Below are 23,305 nucleotides of genomic sequence, written 5' to 3' on the forward strand. Positions count from 1 at the left end.
TGGTTCAGAACTCACAAAATGGAGTTTTGTTGAAGGCAAATGAGTTTGGGTTGAATTTCAGGGAGCTGGTGATGGTGAACAGCATCTATTGACTACTTAGTCAATATTGGTCCAGTAAGGAAGTGCATCAGAAAGGAAACTCAGACCCAGGATGAAGGCCCCAAACAGTGTGGTTCTTTTCTCTAGATCACCAAGCTTTAAGGCCACAGAATACTCTGGAAGGAACCCCCAGCCCTCCAGAGAGCTACATGTGAGCAGGGTTCAGGCATGGCTTTGACCAGGAGCACAATATAGCTACCATTTGGGGATAAAATAGACACTATTTGCCTCTCCATGAACTCTCCTTTGGAGGGCCTCAGCTCTGCACTTCACAAAGTACTGAGCAGTTTTCCCATTTCTTTCTTTTCTTCTCAACACCTTTTTTTTTCTTTTCAGTAGCGTAAGTGGCTACAGACATGTGGTAACCAGGGGTTCCTGCACTTGTCTGACCTCCTGATGCTTCTTCCTCCAAGTCCCATCTTCACAGCATTACTTTTTTGTCCCTTGGCTTATCCACTGTGATAGGTCCAGTGTATTTCTTTTCACTCCATGCCTCCCTTGGCATTCTGCTCTCCAGGGTACAAGACTTTTTTACTCTCAGCTCTGGGATCAAGGGCTGGTTTTCTCTATAAGCCAAACAGTGCTGATGGGGGAGAGGTGACTCCCCCCTTCTAATCCTGTCCTTTTCAACTCTGAGTTGCTTTTAGGGCATGTGGGTGGAGGTGACGGTTCATGTGATGATTCTTACTTTTCCCCAAATGCGTTCTTTTGGACTTGTGTATACCCTTTGTTCCTCTCTAAAATTCTCCTGAATTTGTTAATTTGGGCTTCTTGGTGTTCTCAGCTCATATTATTAGAAGAACTCTGATCCTGACAATCGGGGCTTATGGGCTATAGCATGCAAGTCAGGGGCCTGGCTTGCAGAACATCTGGACAAGTGTTCTGTAGATAATGTGGATGAAGAGCAATGATTGTGATGAGGAGTTGGGGAGGGGCTCATGTTTCCCACCAAAGGAGATAGAAATCCAGCATATAGGATTCTGGATAGGAATCAAATCTTGGAATTTTTCAAGAAAAGTGAAGAGGAGGAGGTGCTAGTAGGTGCTCCAAGTGTCACCATCTACTGTTTCCATATTCAGGAATGTTCTGGAAGACAAATTCACTTAAAACCCACAAAAGTTGTATCATGAATGTGAAGCTAGAAAAAGACTTTCCAGGCTTCTAAAACTTATTAGAGTCGGAATAAAATTTAAAATACCATGTTTTAATCAACTGTAATGACAATTATGCCTGAAAATTGATATGCAGTTGGGAGTTAGAGCTCTCATTTCTATTCTCAGCTCTAACACTGACTCACGTTACAGCTTGAGACAAGCCACGTAACAGATTTGGACTTCAGCTTCTCCGTATGAAAAATGACAATTAAAAAAGTAAATAGAGGAACTGGCATTTATTGAGCAACTTTTCTATGTTGGTGAACAAGGAGCTTACATTGCCTGTCTCTCATTCACACTTTCATTCATTCAACAAATATTTGTTGAGCATACACTGTGTACAAGATATTGTGCCTGGCCTCAGGCATCTATCAGGCATAAAACAACCTTGTTCTCTAAAAGCTTAAATTCCAGTAGGACTAGGTTACAGTAAACAAAAAAAGAAAAACAAGATGCTTTGAATAGTGACTAGTACTCTGTAGATAATAAAAGCAGATAATGTGATAGAAAGTAACCTGGAGACAGGTTCTTTATACCTATGCAGGGTGGGTTCTTTAAGAAGTGATAATGAAGTTGGGACCTGAATGAGGAGCAGCAGCCAGCAGAGTCCAGAGTCCACAGGAGAGTATCTGAGACAGTGAGACAGAGGCAGACAGTAAGTGCAAAGGCCCTGTGGCACATAAAGGCTGAACTATAAGAGTGAGTGGGTGGGTGATGATAGGAAGCGATTATTAGGTTAGATGGAATTAGAGAGGTAGACAGCAGTCAGACCACAAGAGCCTTCTTGGTTGTGGTAAGATATTTGGGCTTTATTCTGATTGATCTGATTTACATAAGACTTGCTAGAGCATGTTTATAGAGGGGAAAGAAGGGAAGCAGAGACGCCAGGAGGGAGACCAGTATCTTGACTAGGTGAGAAAAGCAAACATTTTCTGGAAAGGCTGAGAGAGTAAATATTTTAGGTTTTATGAGCCACATATGCTCTCTGTCACACACTTGTCTCCTCTTCCTCTCCTTTCCTGTTCCTCACCCTCTTTCTTTTTTAACAACCCTCTAAAAGATGTGAAAACTATACTTAGCCTTTGGGCTATACGAAACAGGAGGTTGTTTGCTGGCTCTGGCCTCCTTCCTGGGCAGCAGTTTGCTGACCCCTAGCTTAGAGACGAGAAACTGGTTGGCATATATTTAGGACACAGGATTTGCTGATGAACTGGCTCTGTGTAGAGAGGCGGTAAGAGAAAGAGGAAACAAGGATGGTCTCAGTGAAGAAGTAGAGGGGGAAGAAGCAGATTTGGGAGCAGGGGTAGAGGGGAAATCAAGAGTTAAGGATGAGTTGCTTATTAGTCAGCCAAGTAGATATGTTAAGTAGGGAGCCTGATACAGACTCTGGAGTTTAGGGGAGAGGTCAGGCCTAGAGATCCACAGTTGGGAGTTAACAGCTAATGGATGCATTTTAAGTCATGGGGCTGGATGAGATCACCCAGATAGTCTAAGAACAGGGTCTGGGGGACTTTGAAACTTAGAGGACTCACTCTCCAGGTCAAACATGACAAATATAGCCAGGCTGCTTTCCATAAGGGTCTTTTGTATCTTCACAGAACCCATCTTGTCTTAGCTATTTAAATACACACTGTGAGTGGGACTGTACACGTGAATGGGCAGAGACACTGAAGTTAGGCATCTGACTGCTTTGGCTTTGGAACTGGGGAGCCTCAAGCCACACTGGAGGATCAGTTGGGTTAAACAAGGCGTTGTAAGGGCCAAAGCACTTCCAAGGACTCCTAACCACAGAATCTCCCAGCAAACTTGTTACAAATGCAGATTTTAAAATAAGAGCTTCTGATTCACTGTCTGTGAGGTGTGTTTTAAACATGCTGCCTCTTATACAAACAAAAGGTTGAGTAACTTGTGGCTGAGGGATAGATTGGGTGAAGGGTGTGACCTTGTAAAGTCTCTTGGCATCAAGAGGCTCTGGGGACATCATGAATCTGAGATGGGTCTGGCTGAGGTTGTTTCAGGAGGATGGGATGGGATTTTTGGCAAGGGAGAATAATTTGCTGCAGTTGTGGATCACTTCCCACTTGCTTTCCAATTCAGAATGGGGTCTTTCTACCCCACCCCCAAGTCAAATGGTGCTTTTATTTTTTTTAAATTGTGCTTTTTTAAGGCAAATGCAGTTAAAAGTGTGGGTTCCTAAGACTACCTACTCTAGAGGGAAGAAATCCCCCCCTCCCCACCATGTCTTTAAAATGAGAACAAGAATACATTTTCAAATAAAAAAAAATTATGGATGCTGCTGGTGAACTGATATGGTATCAACTAAATAAATCTGTGTGAAAACAGCTAAGAATGGAAAGGATTTGCTCTTAGGCCTTGTGCTGGACCTATGGAATCAATTTTCACTGAACCTTTATTGTGCTAAATGCCAGGCACTACTTCAGATTCAGAAGTTACTAAAGAGACAAAATCCCTGCCCCTCCCAAAAGAGATAATTTAATTTGGGAGACAGAAAAGTAGATATGACAAGTAAAAGTGTATGCTATATTAGATAATGGTCAGTGCTAAGGGGAAAAATAGAAAGAACGAAAGAGGGACAGAAAAGAGTTGAGGACCACAAAAAGCAAGAATATAGGACAAGACAAGATGTGAGAACTGTGACTTTGGAAAAATAACTCTGAATCTCAGTTTCTTCATCTTTAAAATAATAATAATAGCACCATCCTGAAGAAGGTCCTGAGACTGACTTTGTCACTTTGAAACTATGGGATTCAGAATACCAAAGTTCTTTGATCTCTCTGAAGCTATGAATTTCTTCATTTATACAATGACAACCTGCCCACCCTATATCACATGAATTTTTAAGTGGGATAATTAATGTATACACAAAATATTTAAAGTCTATTGAGCTACCATGTAAATACCATGAAAATGTAAAGGAAAAAACCAGTCATTTCATGGAATGCGTATCTCTTGCTGATGGTCAGCAGAGACTCAGGACTGAACAGTGAGTTAGATAACTGTACTGATTACCTGCCTTGGCAGGGAAAAGGCCAATGCAAATGATTAGGGCTGTAAGGAGTAAATCAGCAATCTTATCTTAGATCGGGGATAAAATAATCAAATCAAGTGTTCCTAAGAGAACACCTCATAAAATAATTATGACATTTGTCAAATTTTTAGTGTTTTACAACTCCCTTATGTTTGTTCTTGTTTTGTTTGTGCGACTTCAGTTCCAGCAAAATGGACTGGTGAACTGAAAGGAGTTATAAATGCAAGGCAATCATTTACATTACTAAGATAGTCCATCTTCTGGGTATTTCTGTAGATACTCAATAAACATTAATCAAACTGGATAATGAGCACAAACATTGACTGTTTTGTATTCCTTTTTCATCATCTTTTCTTCGGTACTGAATACTTGCTCCATCAATAAACACACTGGAATACATGCATGCTATAGTGTCTAACATATACTAACTACTCAATAATCTGTTAAATGAAAGCATGAATGATTATTGTGTAAATCTGCTTACTACAGACTAATTAATCTGATCCTTAAAGTGTCTGTGCAGTCACCATATTTCTACAAGAGGCTGATTTAAAAATCTACAAAGAGGGGCCCTCCCTGGTGGCGCAGCGGGTTAAAGCACAGCACTAAGAAGCTAAAGCCACTTCCGCATGAGTTCCATCCCTGCCTGCCCCGAGGTGACCACATGGCGTGGCAGACCTCTCCTGACCTGCCTCCTGCTCCCCTCAGCAGTGTACTTCGTGGATCTGACTGTTCTGCTCCCCACTCTGTCTCTGGTGAAGCCTCTCGCCACCCATGAGCCTCTGGCCTGTACTCCAGTTCTGTATGCACAAATAAATAAATCTTAAAAAAAAAAAAAAATCTACAAAGAGGGGCCTCCCTTGATGGCCTAGTGTCTAAGTCTCAGCACAACCACCTCAATAACCCTCTGTGATGAAGCAGCCTGAGTTCTATCCCCTGCCAGGGAGCTAACAACCCACATGGGTCTCAGCTACTGCTCAGGTCTGCAGTATATTTCAGTGGATCTGCCTGTTCTGCTCCCCACTCTGTCTCTGGTGAATCCTCTCAACCTCCACCCCCTCCCAATCTCGACCTACAAAGTAAATATTTTACAATAAAGGAATAATTTTTTAAAAATCTAAAAAGAACCCATACAACTCAACAAAAAGAAAACAACCCAATCAAAAAATGGGCAGCAGAGCTAAGAAGGCACTTCCCCAAAGAAGACAGAAAACAGGCACAATGAAAACTGTTCATCATCAGTTATCAGGGAAATGCAAAGTCAAAACAACAATGAGATCTCAACTCACAATAATTAGAAGGGCCCGCATGGAAAAGCCCAGAAACAAGTGCTAGTGAGAATGTGGAGGAAAGGGAACCTTCCTACACTGTTAGAGGGAATGCAGTCTGATCCAGCACAAATGGAAAACAGGTGAACGTCTCAAAACACTAAAAAAAGGACCTGCCAGAGATTAGTAATCCCATTCCTGGACATCTAGCTGGAAAATTAAACAATACTAATTCAAAAGAAAACTTGCACTCCCGTGTTTATGCCAGCACTACTAATCAAACTACAGAAACAACCTATGCACCAAAACAGATGCGTGGATAGAGATGATGTGGTATGTACACAATGGAATGTTACTCAGCAATCAAAATAAGATAAACTCACGCCATTTGCAGTAAACAGATGTAGCTGGAAGGGATTGTTCTCAGTGAAATAAGTCAGAAAGAGAACCATAAATACCAGATTGTGTCCCTTCTATGTGGAACACAGAGAAAGCAAACGAAGGGTCAAATAAAGACAAGCTTAAAAACTAATCCCTGAAGCTGATTATAAGTATCCCGAAGAGAAGGTGGGAGAGGAATGAAAACAATGAGGTAAGGGAGCACAAAGAGGTTAGGGGCCCACGGCGGTGGACCAGGGTGACTTGATGTGGGGGTGTGCGGGGTGGGGATCCTGGACTTCCAGAATAGCAACAATAATGTAAGCCAGTGTTATTACCTCAGTTCAAAACATTTTTTAAAAAATGTTGGTCCTTAATGTGCTCAAAACACACAAATATTTTCTTTCACTAAAATGGCTGTCTGGTAAACCCGTATGATGTCCATCTCCCAGACTGGACTAAAACACTGTTTTATCCTATTTAAATACAAAATCCAAATATAGTTTGACTACCAAGCACAGTAGACGCTCAAGGTTCACTCACTAAAGACGCCGCACACCCGAAAGCAAAGTTCCTGCAGCCTAAGACCCTGCTCAGGAGCCTGAACTGAACGTTTGCCCAGATCAGATTCACCGGGTGACCGCTACCCCTTCTCTTAGGTGCCGGCCCCCGCCGGCCGGACAGTCAAAACACAGTCGCTCCGCTAGGCCGCTCGGTTTTTCCCAGCCACTGCTCCGTCCCGGTGGTCACCTACAAGGGAAGGTGCCCAGGGCCCAAGCCTTCGTCACGTCCCCGCCCCGCGGTGGGCGGGCCCCAGAAAGGAACTTGTGGCTGTTTCCTATTGGGGCCAGGTTGCTATGGTATCACTGACTTCAAAATTGCCCGGCACTGCTTCCGGAAGTTAAACAGAAACTACTTCCAGAGCTGCCCATACTTGCCATGGCCGACCGAGCGCTCACTAATCTCTACAAAAAGCGAAACTTTTGCAGTAAAACCCTAGGATAGATTACCTGCCACTTTACTTTGTAGGTACAACGTGGTACCGTAGACTTTCTTCCCTTTCAAGAGATTTACGATCTAGTCTTCCTCTATCTGCCAGTTACCAAGATGGCGCCGACAGGATTGGTCGGTCACAGGTGAGTCACGTGGGCCCTCCCGGTTCCGGCGCGGTGGAGGCCCGGGGTGGTGAACAGTCTCCGGCACCATGTTTGGTTTGTCTGGCCCTCTAGCCCAGCGTGGCCCTTGCCCGTTAGCGTTGCTGCTTTTACTCCTCGGCCCCAGCTCGGTCCTCGCCATCTCCTTCCATCTGCCCGTTAACTCCCGCAAGTGCCTCCGCGAGGAGATCCACAAGGACCTGCTGGTGACGGGCTCGTACGAGATCACCGACCAGTCTGGGGGCGCTGGCGGCCTGCGCACCCACCTCAAGGTGCGGCCCTGGGTGGTGCGGGGCGAGGAGGGAAAGCCGCAGGCGTAGGCCGTGAGGCCGAGGATCGAGGGGAGGGATGGTGGATCTGGCGGGCGGAGGCTTGGAAGGAGCCTTCGCCTCCCGCGACTTCGAAGAGCTCGCCGTCGAGTCCGCCCTTGCATGTTGTCCGTCGGCGTTTTCGGGGCGGGGCTGAGTACCCGTGCTGGGGATCCCAGAAAAGGACCGCGAGGCTTTGGTGGACAGGATGACTCCTGAGCCGTTGCGGCCCCACCTTTGGGTTGCTGTCACTGCTCGAGACCTGTTTAGGTCGTAGGTACTTTGAACTTGGCTCTTCAAAAAAGTCTTTTAATGATGGGTGTTTTCAGGGTTTGTCGTCTTAAGGCACCGGCAGGATAATCTTGGAGGCACTGAAGCTTACTGTGACTAATAAAACTTATTATTTATTGAGTGTTAGCTGTGTGTACCTGACGTACGGCACCGTTTAGTTCGTACACCACCCTATACAGCAGGTCTGGGGAATCTGAGGCTCAGAGTAGTAGGATAAACTGATAAGCGTCTGAGAGGGAACTGAGTCTTAGTTAGGAGTGAAGTAAGGTGAAGGAAAAGTACTGCAATCTTATGCTCTACTTTTTATTTGAAATTCCTGTGATCGATTGAAGTCGTCTGTTGGGCTGGTCTTGGTTACTCACTCTTGACTTTTCTTTCTGATACCACCAGTCTGGAAATGTTACATAAACTTCACCGATATTCTTGGATCGTGGCAACTGTTAACACAGTGCCACGGTTTGCGGTTCAGGTGACCAAGTCAGATCTTTGAAACACCAATATAATTAGTCAAGGTTTGATTGTATTTTAATTAATCTTATTCATATAAACACTCTTGTTACAAAAATGGCCTTTTCATAGACTTCTGTAATAAGCCCATAGGTTATGTGTAAGGTATAGAAACCCAAGAGTGTTAACAGATGCAGTTTATATGTACTTTATTCGGGCGATATAAACTATATATTTGTAGGGCTATTGCTCAGTGGCCTAACTTTTTATTCTCTTCAGGTATCAAACTTGTCTGGCCACGAAAGCTGTGATGGTCTAATTTCAGAGGCTTAGATAGGGCTGTTAGAGGGTCTTGTGTCTTCAAAGGGTGTGCAGAATCAGAATTTGAGCAATTAAAGAGACTTTACTGTCATCTCCATTTCCCAGAATGCTATGTAATGCTCTTCCTCACCTATACTTAAAGTTTCATTGATTTTCTTATCCCCCACTTTGCATTTTACATATGAGCCACCCTGAACAGAACCTTAAACTGGCTTACTTTCACCTTATAAATATCTACTTGTAACTACTTAACATTTATTTCTTGTCATCTTATTAGACTGTTAGTAACCCAGGCGTGGGAATTATTTTCGTGTTCATATTTCCCAGAATGTCTAGCATACTGTCTTGCATCTGTTTCATACTAAATACAGAAACCTTAGCTTGCCATAACCTTCTGGGAATTAAATCTGTACCTAAGGCTGCTGATAGGACCTCAACAGCAAGAACCTGCCCAACTACATACAGCGTTTTGCTACCTCTGTTCCCTTGTCACTAACCAGCATAATGGGACTTCTTACTCCTGGGGTCTTACACCCAAAATATCATAAATGAATAAGCGGGGCTAGGTTTAAGAAAAACAGCAGTGGTGATAAGTGGTGGATAATCCCAAGTGGAGAAAAGTGTTCCGACTGAGTAACCAGTACTCAGCTCTTAATTAGATTTGTCATATGGTCGTACTGCGGCATCTGATTTTCTTTAAAGATATATTTGTGCATACAAGAACTGTGGTAGAGGCCATAGATGCAGGGACTGTGAGAGGATTCACCAGAGACATGGTGAGGAACACAGGCAAATAAGATGAAATACACTAGTGAGGGGAGCAGCGGGCGATACATGAGAGGTCTGCCATGCCACGTGGATCACCTCCAGGGCCAGGGATCAAATTTGCACTGAAGTAGCTGAGGCTAGCTTGCAGTGCTGTGTCTTAACCTGTTGTGCCACCAGGGAGGGCCCCACATCTGATTTTTTTTAATATTTGTGGCTCTGGCCTCCAATCTCTTTTTTCTTTTTTCTTTTTTTTTTGAAATTTATTTTATGCATACAGAACTGGGGTACAGGCCAGAGGTGCAGGGGCAGTAAGAGGATTCACCAAAGATGGTGGGGAGCAGAACAGGCAGATCAGCAAAGTACATTGCAGAGGGGTGCAGGGGGTGGGTCAGGAGAGGTCCTCTACGCCATGTAGTTCACCTCAGGGCGGGGGTTGAACTCACACTGAAGCAGCTATGGCTGGCTTACAGTGCTGCGCTTTAACCCGTTGGGCCAACAGGGAGGGCCCCCTCCTCTGATTTTTTAAGTGAATTCATAAATCCCAATTTTGATGTGAAAGTTCCTGGTTTCTAAATGTAACTAATTCAAATTGGTTTTGACATTTGTTTGTGTTCAGTTTTATAGAGAATAGTACAGTGAGTCTTTTGTCTGTGTATTACCTAGATTCAAGGGTATCTGGATCTTGCCATCCTTGTTTCTTCTTGGCTGTGGCAAGGGAACTCGGCCTCTAGCCCCTCTTCCTCCAGAGGCCTGGGCAAGCTCCAGTCCCAACTGTCCTAGCGTAACTTACAGCCGCCATCTTTAGACACCTCTTGAGAAGTCATCATTAACAATACAAGAGATAGTTTCTCATTCTCAACACTTAGGAAATTCCAAGACTTTTAGGGGCTGTGAACTGGAACCAAGGATGAGGACCAGATATATGTAAGAAATAGACTTTGTTCATGAAGGTGTGAGCAGGGCTGTGCTTTCAGAGGCCAGGGGAGATTCTGTTTCCTCCCCTTTTCCGCCTCTGAGAGACAGCTGTATTATTTGACTGGTGACCCCCTTGTTTCCATCTTCAAAGTCAGTAGTATATTATCTTTAAATCTTTCTCTTTTGTGGAACAAAGACTGATCTCTCGTATGTCCAGCCCCTGATCTGGAAGCAGCTGTTGCTCCAAGGAGTTCTGACTCCTTTTTGTGGGAATGCTGTTTTAGAGACCACAGTCTGGGTGTCCTTTAAAATCAGATGTACACTGCATACACATAACTATGTATCTACAATACACACTTGTGTGCTTGACCAACCCCTCCAACCCCTTTAGTAGGGTTTGTAACTATTTTTCATGGTGTCTGTTCACTTCACTTAGTTCTGCTTTCTCTCAAATTCTGACCATTCCTGGCCCAGACTATGCCTCAAGGATTTTATGTATCATTTCAGCATATGCAGTGCAACTCCTGAGAGCAGAATCTGATGGGCTCAGCTCCTTTTTATATCCTAGGCCACATTCTCTGTGTTTGAACAACCTACTGATTGTCTTCTCTTTGGTCCCATGTTCACCCCTGGTTCAGGCAGCCCATGGTTTAGGTTGAAGTCAGGAGAATTGAAGACTTCTGTAGTGCAAAACTTGGCCGACAGACTTGGCATTTAGTTGTTGTTCTGAAAGCAGCTGTTTGTCTTAGAAGGATTTTTGTGACTGCATGCCTTGGTTGACTGCTCCATCTTTCTGTCTAGGTGTCTAGGGGTACCTTAATGCTTCATGAGTGTATCTATGTTACCATATATTACTCTGCGTCCTAGTTGTGTGGTCATCTGTCTCAGATACACTATACTCCTTGAGAAGAGATCGTGTGTCATTGACACACCTTTGTGTAATGTACTGCCGGGAACATAGTAGGACTTCATTCATTAGAAGGAGTGAGTGAATACATAAATTGGCAGTCCTAACCTTTCCACCTTCCTACTCCCCCACTCAAGCCATAGTAAACTAACAGTTCTTTGGATACAATTCTCTCTCTCTTTTTTTTTTTTTTTTAAAGATTTATTTATTTGTACATACAGAACTGGGGTACAGGCCAGAGGCTCAGGGGCAGTGAGAGGCTTCACCAGAGACAGAGCGGGGAGCAGAACAGGCAGATCGACGAAGTACACTGCTGAGGGGAGCAGAGGGCGGGTCAGGAGAGGTCTGCCTCGCCATGTGGTCTCCTCCGGGGCAGGCGGGATTTGAACTCATGCGGAAGTGGCGTTAGCTTCTCAGTGCAGTGCTTTAACCCGCTGCGCCACCAGGGAGGGCCAAGGATACAATTCTCTTTTAACCTGGGACAGTGTTTGTTTTTATCCCCCTTCCATGTGCTTACATCCATTACCTCTTATTTGAAAATTGAACTGCAAATCTGAATCTTGTGTTGTGTACTTACAGTGACACACAGGTGAATATTTTGTTGAGTGGATTTCTGAATATTTTGTTTGTGATATCCCCAAATGAACAGATCCTTATTCGATATTTTGTACGTGCCAAACCTACTTGGGGACATGAGGATGAGCAGTGGACAAGGTGCTTGAGCTCCACTGGGAAACAAAGACCCAAAAAAATGGGAGGAATGCAGTTTCAGGTAGTACTGTAAGAGATTGCTGGTGTAAAGAGCATTTGAGTGCTTAGGGGAGGCCTCTCTGAACAGAGAGAAACGAAGACGGTGTGTGCTGTTCCCAAGGCACCTCAGCTGGTACTAAGGTGCTGGTTTGTGTTGAGGTTTCCACTGGAGTCCACCTCGGGTCACCCTTCGCTGCCATTCCATGAAAGGAACTAAACCAGGCTGATAGTGTAAGTAAAGAATTTTTGTTTGCACCAAATTGAAGGGTGGTAGAATCAACTCATCATTCATATGATGACTCTAGATCATTCTTTGTTAGGTCAAGTCTAATAAAAGGCTGTTATAAAAGCTCAGCATCTCACTGTTGATTTTTGAATGGAAAAGAAACACATTTTCATTAAAACTAAATCATGATAATTTAATGGGTTCCGCACCATTTATTATTTAGGATGATTGCTAATAGTGCAAATTGGAGGATGGATTAATTTTAAGGCTTGAAATGAATTGTTACCTAACGGTAATACTTTGGAAATAGATTGCAGAAAGAGAAAAATAAAATTGTTGGGAGTTGTCATAATTATCACTAGATAGGAAAGAAAATCCTGATGGCAATAATGTAAGTCATTTATAAGTATTTTTTCATCTTCTTCCAAATAATCTAATGAGCTGACATTTTTCAAAAGTGCTAATGCTGATTAATTAATTTTGCTAAATGAGATTATTTGGCTCATATTCCCAGTTATACTCCTGATCTTTCCTCACAGATGAGAAAGCCAGACAGGTCACTTCAGGAATGTGCCTTGAGTCATATACTGGTCACAATTTAAGCTTGAACCCTGTCCTCTCTGCACTGGGAGCAGCTTTTCCTGCTATATCCCCTCATCCCCTGAAAATGTATGCCTGTACCACATTCATCTCTACTTCCTCCTTGATCAGGAGCACCTCTCAGCTGCAGAGGTGATCACTGCTGTGGTGCTGAACCCCCTGGGGACACTGGCAGATGAAACGTGGCAGGATGGTGTTCTCTGAACTTGCTGGTGCCTGCCACAGCTCCCAAGCCAGCGCCCTTTCAAGGGACAGCCACTCAGCAGCCAAGTTCGCTGGGGCTGAGGCTGCCACCGTAGGGGTCTGGCTCGGGGCGAGAGGGGTTTGTGTTCGGGAGCCTCATCAATGGTTATGCCAGGAACCTTCTTTCTCTGAAGCCACAGCTCTTCTCCCACCCATTCTGGGCTTGGCCCTCTGAGGGGTCAGGGGCCCTTTTCTCTGATGGTGGCCTTTCTCATTCTTTCGCCATGGGAAGAAACTGTCTCCATGTCCCTTAGTTGTTTCTCTCATGTTTCACCTGCTCTGTACCTTTCCCTGTACCTCTCCTTGGGAAAGGTGAGCTCGTGGGGAAGCCAAATAAATACCGTATTAATAAGAAAAAGAAAAATTTAAGCCTGAAAACTAAGAAGCATCATCTTGGCAATTGGGGCTACCCTTTTCTTATAGCCTTTCTTCTCCACTAAAAGCTGTATGAAGAAAGTGTATATGCTGTAGTTTTGAGATAATTTTATTTGGAACAATTATATTTCAGTTAACATTACTGATAATCTCTTCTAAGGGCTGATCTTTTTCTGTGAGGAAAACTAGCTCTGTATCATTTACATTCAATCTGTGTATTGTCCAGTGGGTAAGAAACAGGTCAGTAAATAGTTTAGCATAGAAGACTGTTGAAAAGTATTGAAGTTGAGGGGTTTTTCTGCATTAAATGTGAAACGTCTAGCTTTAATTTAAACCTTAGTGTTTCCTTTTCCATTGAAACTAAACTGTATGTTTCTTCATTTAAACATCTCAATAAACAGTTATCCACAACCTTGTCTGCGTTAAACTGATCTAGAGTTGGAGGCTGCTTAGAGCTTGTCTTATGGTGACTTCTGAGAACTGAGCCTAGTTTCTAGGGAAGTGGAACGAATTTATAAAGGTAACCTAGTGGGATGCTGTGACTTCTGTGCGAGTTCTTGTGTGAGTTGCTGACTGGTGGTTGGTCCTGAGCCATTGCCCACGTATGCGTACGCAGCCTGGCAGCTAGGACAGTAGAAGCCTCTGTGAAGTCAGCCAGCTGGCCGCAGACCAGAATTTGGACTCCCAAACAAGCCTCCGACTTGAGGGAGGTTGATGTCATCTGCTTTATCCTGTGCCCCCCAACCTCATTGTTCAACATAACGTGTGGGAAATCAAGGGACTGGTTGTTAGGAAAGAACAAGGCCTTATTTGTGCCTGGAAGGATCATGCTGGAGGGTTTTACCGTAAATAACTTTGGAACAGTATGAAAAAAAACATTTGATCTGGCTTCACCCCCGCAGTATTATTGTTAGGGCAGCAACTGGTCTTTCCTTCTCCTTCCCCTCCCTCTTTCTCCCTTTTCTTCCTCTAACTCCCACCCCTCTCCCCCCAGCATGAGGACTGCCTGTGTTAAGTTAATGTAGCAAAGGCTGACAGAAGCAGGAGCCTGTCTATCCATTGTCATGCCAGTGCCTGGAAAGTTTCCATTTCTAGTTTTCCGCACTTCTATACAAAGAGCCTCCCAGCTCCTTGATCATATTTTAGCTTAAGCCATACTTCTTTGCTGAATTGTGTTGGGGAATTGCAAGAATTCAGTGTTGCTAAATGCTGCCTATGGTCTTTCTGAGCTTGACTTTGTTCTGGGTAAAATCTAGATGTGATCCTCCCATTTTGGTAATGTGGTTGACAGATTTTGGATGTGATCTTGTTTAAAAGATCTGGGCAAATTCATTTCCTGTCCATTAAAGAGAGCTGTGGGCTTTGCATTGTTGTGTTCCTCATGTCTTAGAACAGTGGTGACTTGTTAGGTATTTTCTAATCCAAAGCTACAGCATCTTCAGTGATTTGGTGTTCTTTCTACTTCTTGATATCTTCCTGTAATAGACCCCCATGAGTTGGGATTCACTGTCTTACAAATAAAGCAAATAGACCCATAGCCTTTGATCCTTTTGTGTGTGTGTGCGTGTGCATGCATTTGTGTGTGTGCACAGTCTCTCTTCTTTGCCCTCCACACCTAATGTTGGGCTCCTTCAATGTATATTACCAATTGGGTTTAAAAATATATATAGGAAGTGCCGGAATCATCTTGAATTTCTTACTGTTCTTGTTAGCAACAAGGCATTTATAATCCTTCAGTTCCTACACCTTGCTGTTGTTTTCCTGAGAGTTTACTTCTTTTTTCCCCTTAATCATCTCTGTGTTTACTTTATCTACGATGATCCTTCGGCACTGTTGGTTTGGAAGTGTGGTTCGTGAATTGAGTGTTTATGGAGTTTGGAGTTATCACTAACAGTTACAAACAACAATGCTAACGATGATAAAGAGCGTGATAGTAACATTTTTTCTTGCTGTATGTGTCACACTGTTCTAGACCCTTTATATTAAATTGAATACAGTAACCTCATAAAGTTGACACTATTGCCCTTATTTTAATGGACCCAGAGAAGTTGAAGCACATTCCCAATCTTCATAGCTAGTAAGAGGCATACTTTGAATGCAGGCTGAGATTTGGAACCTCAGTCTAACTACACTGCTACACTGTCACTCAGAGGGAGAAAGGGTACATGTCTCTGTTTCAGTTCATTTGTTCATTTTTTATTCAATGTATAGAACAGGTCTACAAGGGACTTAACTGTTGGTAAATTACTGAATTAGTCATTCAGGAGATACAAGGTTGATAGTTAGCCTTAAAATAATGTATATGCACTCAGTTTTGTGCCCAGACTGATCTAAACCTGAGGAAGATAGTGCAGGCGTGAGCCTGTTGGAAGGAAATGACATCTCCACTTTTCCCCAGCTATGCTAAAGCTGTTGCTCTTGTTGCTGTGGGAGCATTTCTGGAAAAACTTTAGTTTTTGTTTTCACATGTTCTTAACTGTTGGTTATGAGGCTGATTTAAGCAGTGGAAGTAATGTGCAACCTGGGCCAGTAGGAGGACCCATCTGCCTCTCCTGGTGGGTCATACGCCATTTTACAGGAGTAGGGATGCCTGCTTGAAATTATTTGTATATGCCTCGTAAGGAGTACATGAAAATGTTTGTTTGCTTGCACTGACTCCAAGGAGACTACAGATGTCCTGAGAATCTGGATATGTGTGTGTGTGTGACCTCAAGTTAATCATTTAGAAGTGTTTTAGTTTACAGAAGAGCAGTGTCAGTGCCCCACAGTTTCCCCATTGTTAGCATCTTTCTTTAGTGTAGTACATTTGTCACAGTGAACAAGCCAGTGTTGCTCTGTCCTATCCTCTGCAGTCCGTACTTTAGTCGGGTTTCCGTAGTCTTGACCTATGTCCTGTTTTTTCTGTTCAGGATGCCGTCCTGGATATGGGACATTTAGTCATGACCCATGGCTCCTCTAGATTATGACAACTTATCCGACTTCAGTTGTTTACAGTGACTTTGTGAGCTGTGAGGCATACTGGTCACGTATCTTATAGGATGCCTATTTGTTGGGGTTTGGTCTTTCCCATGATAAAATTGGGGTTATGGGTTTGAGTGAGGAAGACCACAGGTAGAGTGCCCTTTTCATCACAACTTGTCAAGGGAACATGCTGGTAACGTGATTTCTCACTGTTGATAGCTCTCTCTGAGGTAGTTCGTCAGATTCCTCCTTTGGAAGGCAGTCAGCACGTGGTGCCCACACTTACAGAGAGGGGTTTGTTTACTCAGCCTCAGCCACCGTGGGAGTGAGTTTCTGCAGAAGTTGGTAGGGACTGTCATCTTCCTCTCGCTTGTTACTCCGTACCTCTCTCGTCTTATGGATGCACGGATACTTCATTTTATGCCTTGGATTAACAATCCAACACTTTTATTACTCAGATTGTTTCAGCTGTCTGTTGGGAGTGCTTTATGACTCCCATGCCCTTTGAAAAAAGCCCATTTTTTGTGGATTTTGGTCTTGTTTTTGAGCATTTACTTTCTGCACAGTGAGATGTGCCAAGCTCATCTTGTCTGTTTCCTGCCCCAGCCGTGGCATTAGTCATTTCTCCAAGGAGCTCTGGATCCTTTTATTCGAGAATGGTATTAGAAACCAAACTCTGAACGGATAATAAATTTTTTTAAGACTCATTTTATTTATGCATACACAAACTGGGGTGTAGGCCAGAGGTGCGGGGAAATGAGAGGATCCACCAGAGATGTAGTAGGGAGCAGAACAGGCAGAAATACAGTGTTGAGGGGAGCAGCAGGTGAGAAGTGTATTGCACCATGTGGGTCAGCTCCCTGGCCAGGATCGAACCCATGCTGCAGTGGCTGGTGGTACCTTGATAGTGCTTGGATTTTAACTCCTGCACCACCAGGGCAGCTTCATATAGTATTAATTTTAAGACTTTTTTTTCTTGGCATTTTTTAACACAGTGGTGATAGCAGTAAATGGTCAAAAGTGGTGCTAGTCTTGTAACTTTAAAGAAAGGCTGGAAATTTTGTGAGTGACATGAGGTTCTACGATGGCCAGAAAGTGATAGCATTAAAGGCACTGGAGCATTCGTCAAGCAGATACCACGTAAGGTCACCAGATGCACTCTTGTATCTTTAGATCCTGGTTGAAAATGGAGTCTTTGTTTCATCACAGTCCTTTTACAAGGACCTTTCCATTAAATTGTTTTTTGTGTTTAATTTCAGAAAAAATAACTCTTTAAGAGAAATCTGTGAGCTTTCATCAGAAAATAAATGTGTAACCCAACTTGTCTCTCTTTTAATCTTTTAATCTTGGCTTCCAGAGAACATGGAGCCACATTTATTGTGCAGTTATCACTTGTTCACTGCAGATTCTTGATAGTACCTCTTGTTTTCTTCCTCCAGGTGAGTTCTGTTCTCTTTTATTCCTATTGCTTTATTGGCTTAAAGATCCTTTTGAAGTGTGCGGTATTTTGAATGGGGGACAGGTTTCAGGAGCAGGACCTACTCAAGAATCTTCTTTCATCCGCTACCTGGAATGGTCCAAGAAAATCCAGTTCCAAGTGATTTCAATTACCTAGTGGCATAGTGTTTTATTAGTTTGACACTTTCTATATGAGTAGCCACATATTCTTGTTATCAGCTACTCTGCATATACAATAAACACTTTACTCCCAGTTTTAAAGTTGTGAACTTTGGTTTGCTTTTGTTCAGAAGGTGGTATCTGGAAACATCTTTATTACTTCCCATTCTTTCATGTCATACAGGCAAATTTTATGGCTTGATATTACCTTTGTTTAAGAAGAACTATGCAATAAATATAAGTATATTATTTGTTAAAGTAGGTGAAAGTGGCAGTTATCATATAACTGAGGTTGTTTTCTAATGAGATTTAAGTACTTGAGAAATCACACCTTTTAAGGTGCTTTTATATCTTTGAAGATACCATGTTCTAGAGAATTTTTTAATTAAACAAAATTAAAAAAACAAACAAACATTGTTTCACCTTTACCATCTCTGGCTAGTCATTGAACCTGGCCCAGTTTTCTACTCCTTCTTTCTAGCTAGCTGCTCATTTATGGATTTTTGTTAATGTTAGGGGTATAATTTATTTTTCCATTAAGATCAGTGGCTTGACTCCCAAATAGTTGAGTTATGAACTGTTTGGGAAACCTATTAATTTTCAGGAAAAATCTAAGATCTTAGAATGCTTGTAGTCTTTGTAAGAGTTTGCTCAGTCTGTCAATTAAGTTACCTACTTATATATCCAAATACCCAGATAAAAACCTCGGCTGAGGATTGTTGGGAGTGTAGAAATCTGAAGGCTCTGAGAGAATTATTACATGCTATATCTGAGAGGTAAATTTTCTAGGTCTCTAGGCAATGATAGTAAATGGAACATTTGAGTCTTTGCCTTAGAATGAATCCTTAATAAATTTTCAGATGTCATAGAAGGTTCACAGTTAGTGATTCTTCCAAGATGTGCAGTGTAGTTTAAACAGTTTTCCCCCTCCTGAGTACCAGTTGTAGTCTTTCAGAAAAACATGGCAGTCTTAAATACTTTTTACTCAGTGAAGGCTTTTTCCCGGTGCCTTAGTGAGAGTTCTCTGACCTGCATCTAGGCGTCTTTATCATGTACAGAGGCTCCTGTCCTTCAGTTATTTTTTAAATAAATCTCTTTAATATTTTAGGAGAACACAAAAAGATCATAATGTGTTCTTCAAGGATAGAAAAGCACGTATTTGCCAAATCTCGCAAACCCCATTAGGCTGGGTGGTTTGCTCAAGGCCTCTTCCCTTGCCTGAGCATGGAGACGATGGCGCCTGTGGTGTTGAATGCTGTGACTCTGGCATGTATCCCCCTGTCCTCTAGCCTCTGCTGCTTTCATTTATATGTCGAGCAACTTGGAACCCTTTTCTCCCTTAAGAATTAAACTGGTACACTGAGCAGATATGAAGGGTTGTTTTTATCCAAGTTTGCAACTTTGTTCATAAGCACCAAATCCAAATTAAGATTTTTAGATTAGCTTGGAACATGACAAGCTGATATTCCTGCCTTGTATCTCCCCATTGTTGGGGCTCCCTCGTGGCAGCATGTGACGCTGTCCTATCCATAGCCAGGATTTCGATCCCTGGCCAGGGAGGTGACCATGGTGCAGCAGACCTCTCCTGTCTCGCCCTCTGCTCCCCTCAGCAGTGTATTTCCACTGTTCTGCTCACTCCTCTGTCTCTGGTGAATCCTCTCACCCCCACCTCTGCCCTGTATGCCATTTTTTGTATGTATCAATAATTCTTTCAAAAACAAAAGGAATGTCATTGTGCTTTTGGGAGATAGGGAGTAGGAAACTTGAATTTCTGATAAGTGAACAGATTCATAAGAAAGAAAGAACGGCACTATGCTGGTGACTATGCATTACTTAGCGTTGGATTCACTCCCAAACTTTTGCGCCCTGTTGTATGTGTGCGTACAGGGTTCTAGTGTCCTTTATTGGGCATTTTTCTTTTAGTTAGTTATTTCAGAGTAAGTATTGTCAGTACCACATGAGCTTTAGAAATATTCAGGGTTCCTTCAGTTTTCCCTTGTAGGTTATTTACTCATCCACTGCAGGGCCTCTGTCTACTCTCTGGCTATCTGCTAATCCCTCTGAAGTGGAGAATGAAGACCAAGCATGCTATGTCCCTCTCAGGAGGACACTGAGGCTTTCTGACTTGTACTGATCCAAAGAGCCCATCGGATTCTGCTAGTCTTCTGGCAGTTGTGCGTTCCACTTTAAGGACATTCCTTTTGTGGAGAGGCAAGATAGAATGGAGAGAGAGCAGGAATTTTATAACTTTTACTCAGATCCACAATTTGTTAACTCTGTGACGATGGGCATGAAAAACAGTGTATTCATTAGTAAAACAGGGACAGGGAGACTCTCCATGGGGTTGTTGTGACCGTGGATGATTATGTAAAGTTTATAGCATAACTGGTACTCCCCTTATCCTTCTAGACCAGTCAGCCTGGAGTCTACATCAGTCTAAATCAGATGCAGTTTGTCCTGCATCTTGACTGCTAGTGTTGCCACTGGAAACCCATGGTCCATGCCCCCAGCTGAGAGCTCAGTGCTGCCAGCACTTTGTGTGAGTTTAGTCGGCTTTCTCCCTGTCCTTTGCGGAGGCCAGAAGTTGGTGGTCCAGAAGAACTTGGCACTGTAGACATTTTGTGTTCAACCTTGACATAGTTTTTCAGTCATTGAGATTGGTTTAGAGGATTTAAAATTTGCAATGATTCAAAAAAAGATTAAAGTGTCTGATTTCTTTTGAAAAATTGGATTATCTGAAAACTTGGCATGCCTTGGCTGTCGTTCGTTTCCGCCCTGAGAGAGACCGGGGTTCCCCAGCTTGCCACACTGTCCACCAATCCCGGTGGGCTTCTGCTGGCCCACAGATTGAGTCATGTTGCTGGTCTGATCCCTGTGGACATTTTTTTTTTTTTGTCTTCTCTCTAAATTCGTCCCACTTTGTCTCCATAACCAAAACCATCATCATTTCTCACCTGGTGTATTGGATTGTGTCCTAACTTGTCTTATCGCTAGTGTTGTTCCTCTTGAGTACTATCAGGGTCTTCTTTCTAAACTGTAAATTGAATCACATCACTCTCTTGAGTTCTTGTTTGCCTTGTCTCTTTGCACAAATGAAGTTTAAACTTAGCATGGTGTTGCCATTATACAGAATCTGGCAACCTTGTGTTCTTCAGTTTCTTCTTCTTTTTTTTCAGGTGAGATTAGCATTTTATTGAGTATTTTTTTAATATAATAGTTTATTTTTACATCATTTTGTGCATTTTTCCATCACAGTTGCAATCCCCTTGGGCTTCCCATCATCATATCACCCATGTGTGATCACGATAGTCCAGGGCATTTCCCTCCACCCGCTGTTTTTGATCCCATTCCCCACTCCACCCCCACAAAATGCTTCTGGTATATAGCGGTTCAAGTTTCTTCTTAAGGAATGTGAAGAAAATAATAGTTCTTACCTGTAAGGCAAATACTAGATGTTAGTATTATGATGACATCATGTTTTTGTTTTGTTTTCTGGACCTCAGGACTTCCTATTTGCCATCTTTTCTGTCCTGAATGTTTTCACCCATTTCTGTCCTTTGACTGCACCCCGTCTGGCAGGCCCCAGCTCCTATGTCACCTCCTCCAAGAACGTTCTCCGACCTTCCATAATCCTGTGGCAGCTTTGCTTACCTCTGGTATTGGACGTGGCATGGTGCAGTAATGTTACTTCATTTCCTAGTCTACTCCTCATTTAGACCGTGAAGCCCTTTTAAACACAGGAACTATCTCACATATCCATGTGTCCCCATTGTCCAGCACAGATCAAAGAGCATCTAAATGCTTGACAGATTTAATGATCAACATCATGGCAAAAGATACTTGATTAATATTAACTGTTGTTATTGGACAATTTAGAAGATGTGCCATAAAACCCTTTTTATTCTAAATTTATTTAGTGGTGATAACTAGTCTTTAGTTATGTTTTGTCACAAAAATTAAAGCACATTATTACTGACCTTAAGTGGTACATGCCTTGTATAAAGTTGAAAAAAATCTGAACTATAAAAAAGAAATCTCACTATCTAAAAATAGTTAGTGTTTTAAATTTATAAACTTAATATGTGCTACCAAACTTTTCTATTTAAAATCTCAATAACAATGACTCTTGTTTTACAAACAGCTTTAGAACCTCCAGTTTCATATATGAAGAATCTGTTTTGTGTTCCATGTTCTTATCATAGGCAATGAGATGTGTCTTTTGCACACAGCCATGTGCTCTGGGAGAGAAGCCCCAGTCGCTTACATCGCCCTCTCACCCCCTTGCTTTGTGGGTGGCCATTCGTTCACCGACACACGCTGTGTCACCAGAGCTTATGGCCATTCTCCGGGAATAGAGCAGCTGACGTTTGGAGTGCTAACATTACTCAAGAAATTGTTACTTGTGGAAGCCATGGATGTGTCTTTAAGAAACTTGCGTTTTTTTGCCCTTGAGTCTCCCTTCTTCAGTCCCATGTTGCCAGTGACATAATTAACATGAAATTTGCCGGGTAGCACTCCAGATTCTCTCCTCTCCAGATGCTGCTTTCCCTTCTGCCTTATCTCAGTTGCCCTGTTCTGTTCTCCACCCCATCAAGATATGTCTCACAGAGAAATGTGTTCTTATATATATCTTCCTCCCTTTTGTATAGTATATTCTTTTGGTTATTGTTTGCTTTAGTTGTTGTGACATGTCCCTTTCCTAGGCAGTGACACTGGTCTACATTATATAAAATGAACTTTTGTTGATAAGCCTGATTTTTTTTTTAAAGTTTATTTTTACATCATTTTGCACATATTTTTTTCATCTCAATTGTAATCCCCACGGGTTTCCCATCACCAAATCACCCCTGTGCCACCACCATAGTCCCGTGCATTTCCCTCCCCCCGCCCTCCCCCCGTTTTTGATCCCATTCCCCACTCCACCCCCACAGAATGTCTCTGGTCTATGGTTGTTCATTATTTTTGTTATTTTCTCGCCTGGTCCATTATACTCCTGCTATGAGTGAAACCATCCGGTATTTTTCTTTCTCTTTCTGGCGATAAGCCTGATTTTTTATCAGTCGGTTGGTATGGTAAGACTTTCTGTGCCTGCAACAGTTTAGTCTGCAGTGTGGCAGGTTGAGTGAACTTTTCTGTATTTGGGTTTCATCTTCTAATCTGGTACCTATTTTAAGGAATGATTGAAACAGTCATCATTCTGAGACATAGCAGCTAACTTTTATAGACAGTGTTTCTTTAAATTTTAAAGTTTTCTGTAAGTTCTCTGAGTGTTGCTGCCTATTCTTTTTTATTTTAGATTACAGACTCTGCTGGTCATATTTTGTACTCCAAAGAGGATGCAACCAAGGGGAAATTTGCCTTTACCACTGAAGATTATGACATGTTTGAAGTCTGTTTTGAGAGTAAGGGTAAGTAACCGGAATGTTTTCCTTGAATTAAGTGTCTTTCCCCAGGTTATGGAGAGGTGACTTTCT

General features: G+C 42.6%; 1 protein-coding gene across 1 annotated transcript in view; it reads left to right on the forward strand.

The window, feature by feature from the left end:
• Positions 1-7,111: 7,111 nt before the first annotated feature.
• Positions 7,112-23,305, forward strand: part of TMED10 (transmembrane emp24-like trafficking protein 10 (yeast)) — a 33,748-nt gene continuing 17,554 nt past the window's right edge. The window contains exons 1-2 of the mRNA XM_004681683.2: positions 7,112-7,374; positions 23,128-23,239. Coding sequence (XP_004681740.1) covers positions 7,153-7,374; positions 23,128-23,239 — 334 coding nt within the window. The 5' untranslated portion in view covers positions 7,112-7,152. The remainder of the gene's footprint in view (positions 7,375-23,127; positions 23,240-23,305) is intronic.

Source organism: Condylura cristata, unplaced genomic scaffold (assembly GCF_000260355.1).
Source record: "Condylura cristata isolate star-nosed mole 26May11 unplaced genomic scaffold, ConCri1.0 scaffold00013, whole genome shotgun sequence".
Taxonomy (NCBI): domain Eukaryota; kingdom Metazoa; phylum Chordata; class Mammalia; order Eulipotyphla; family Talpidae; genus Condylura; species Condylura cristata.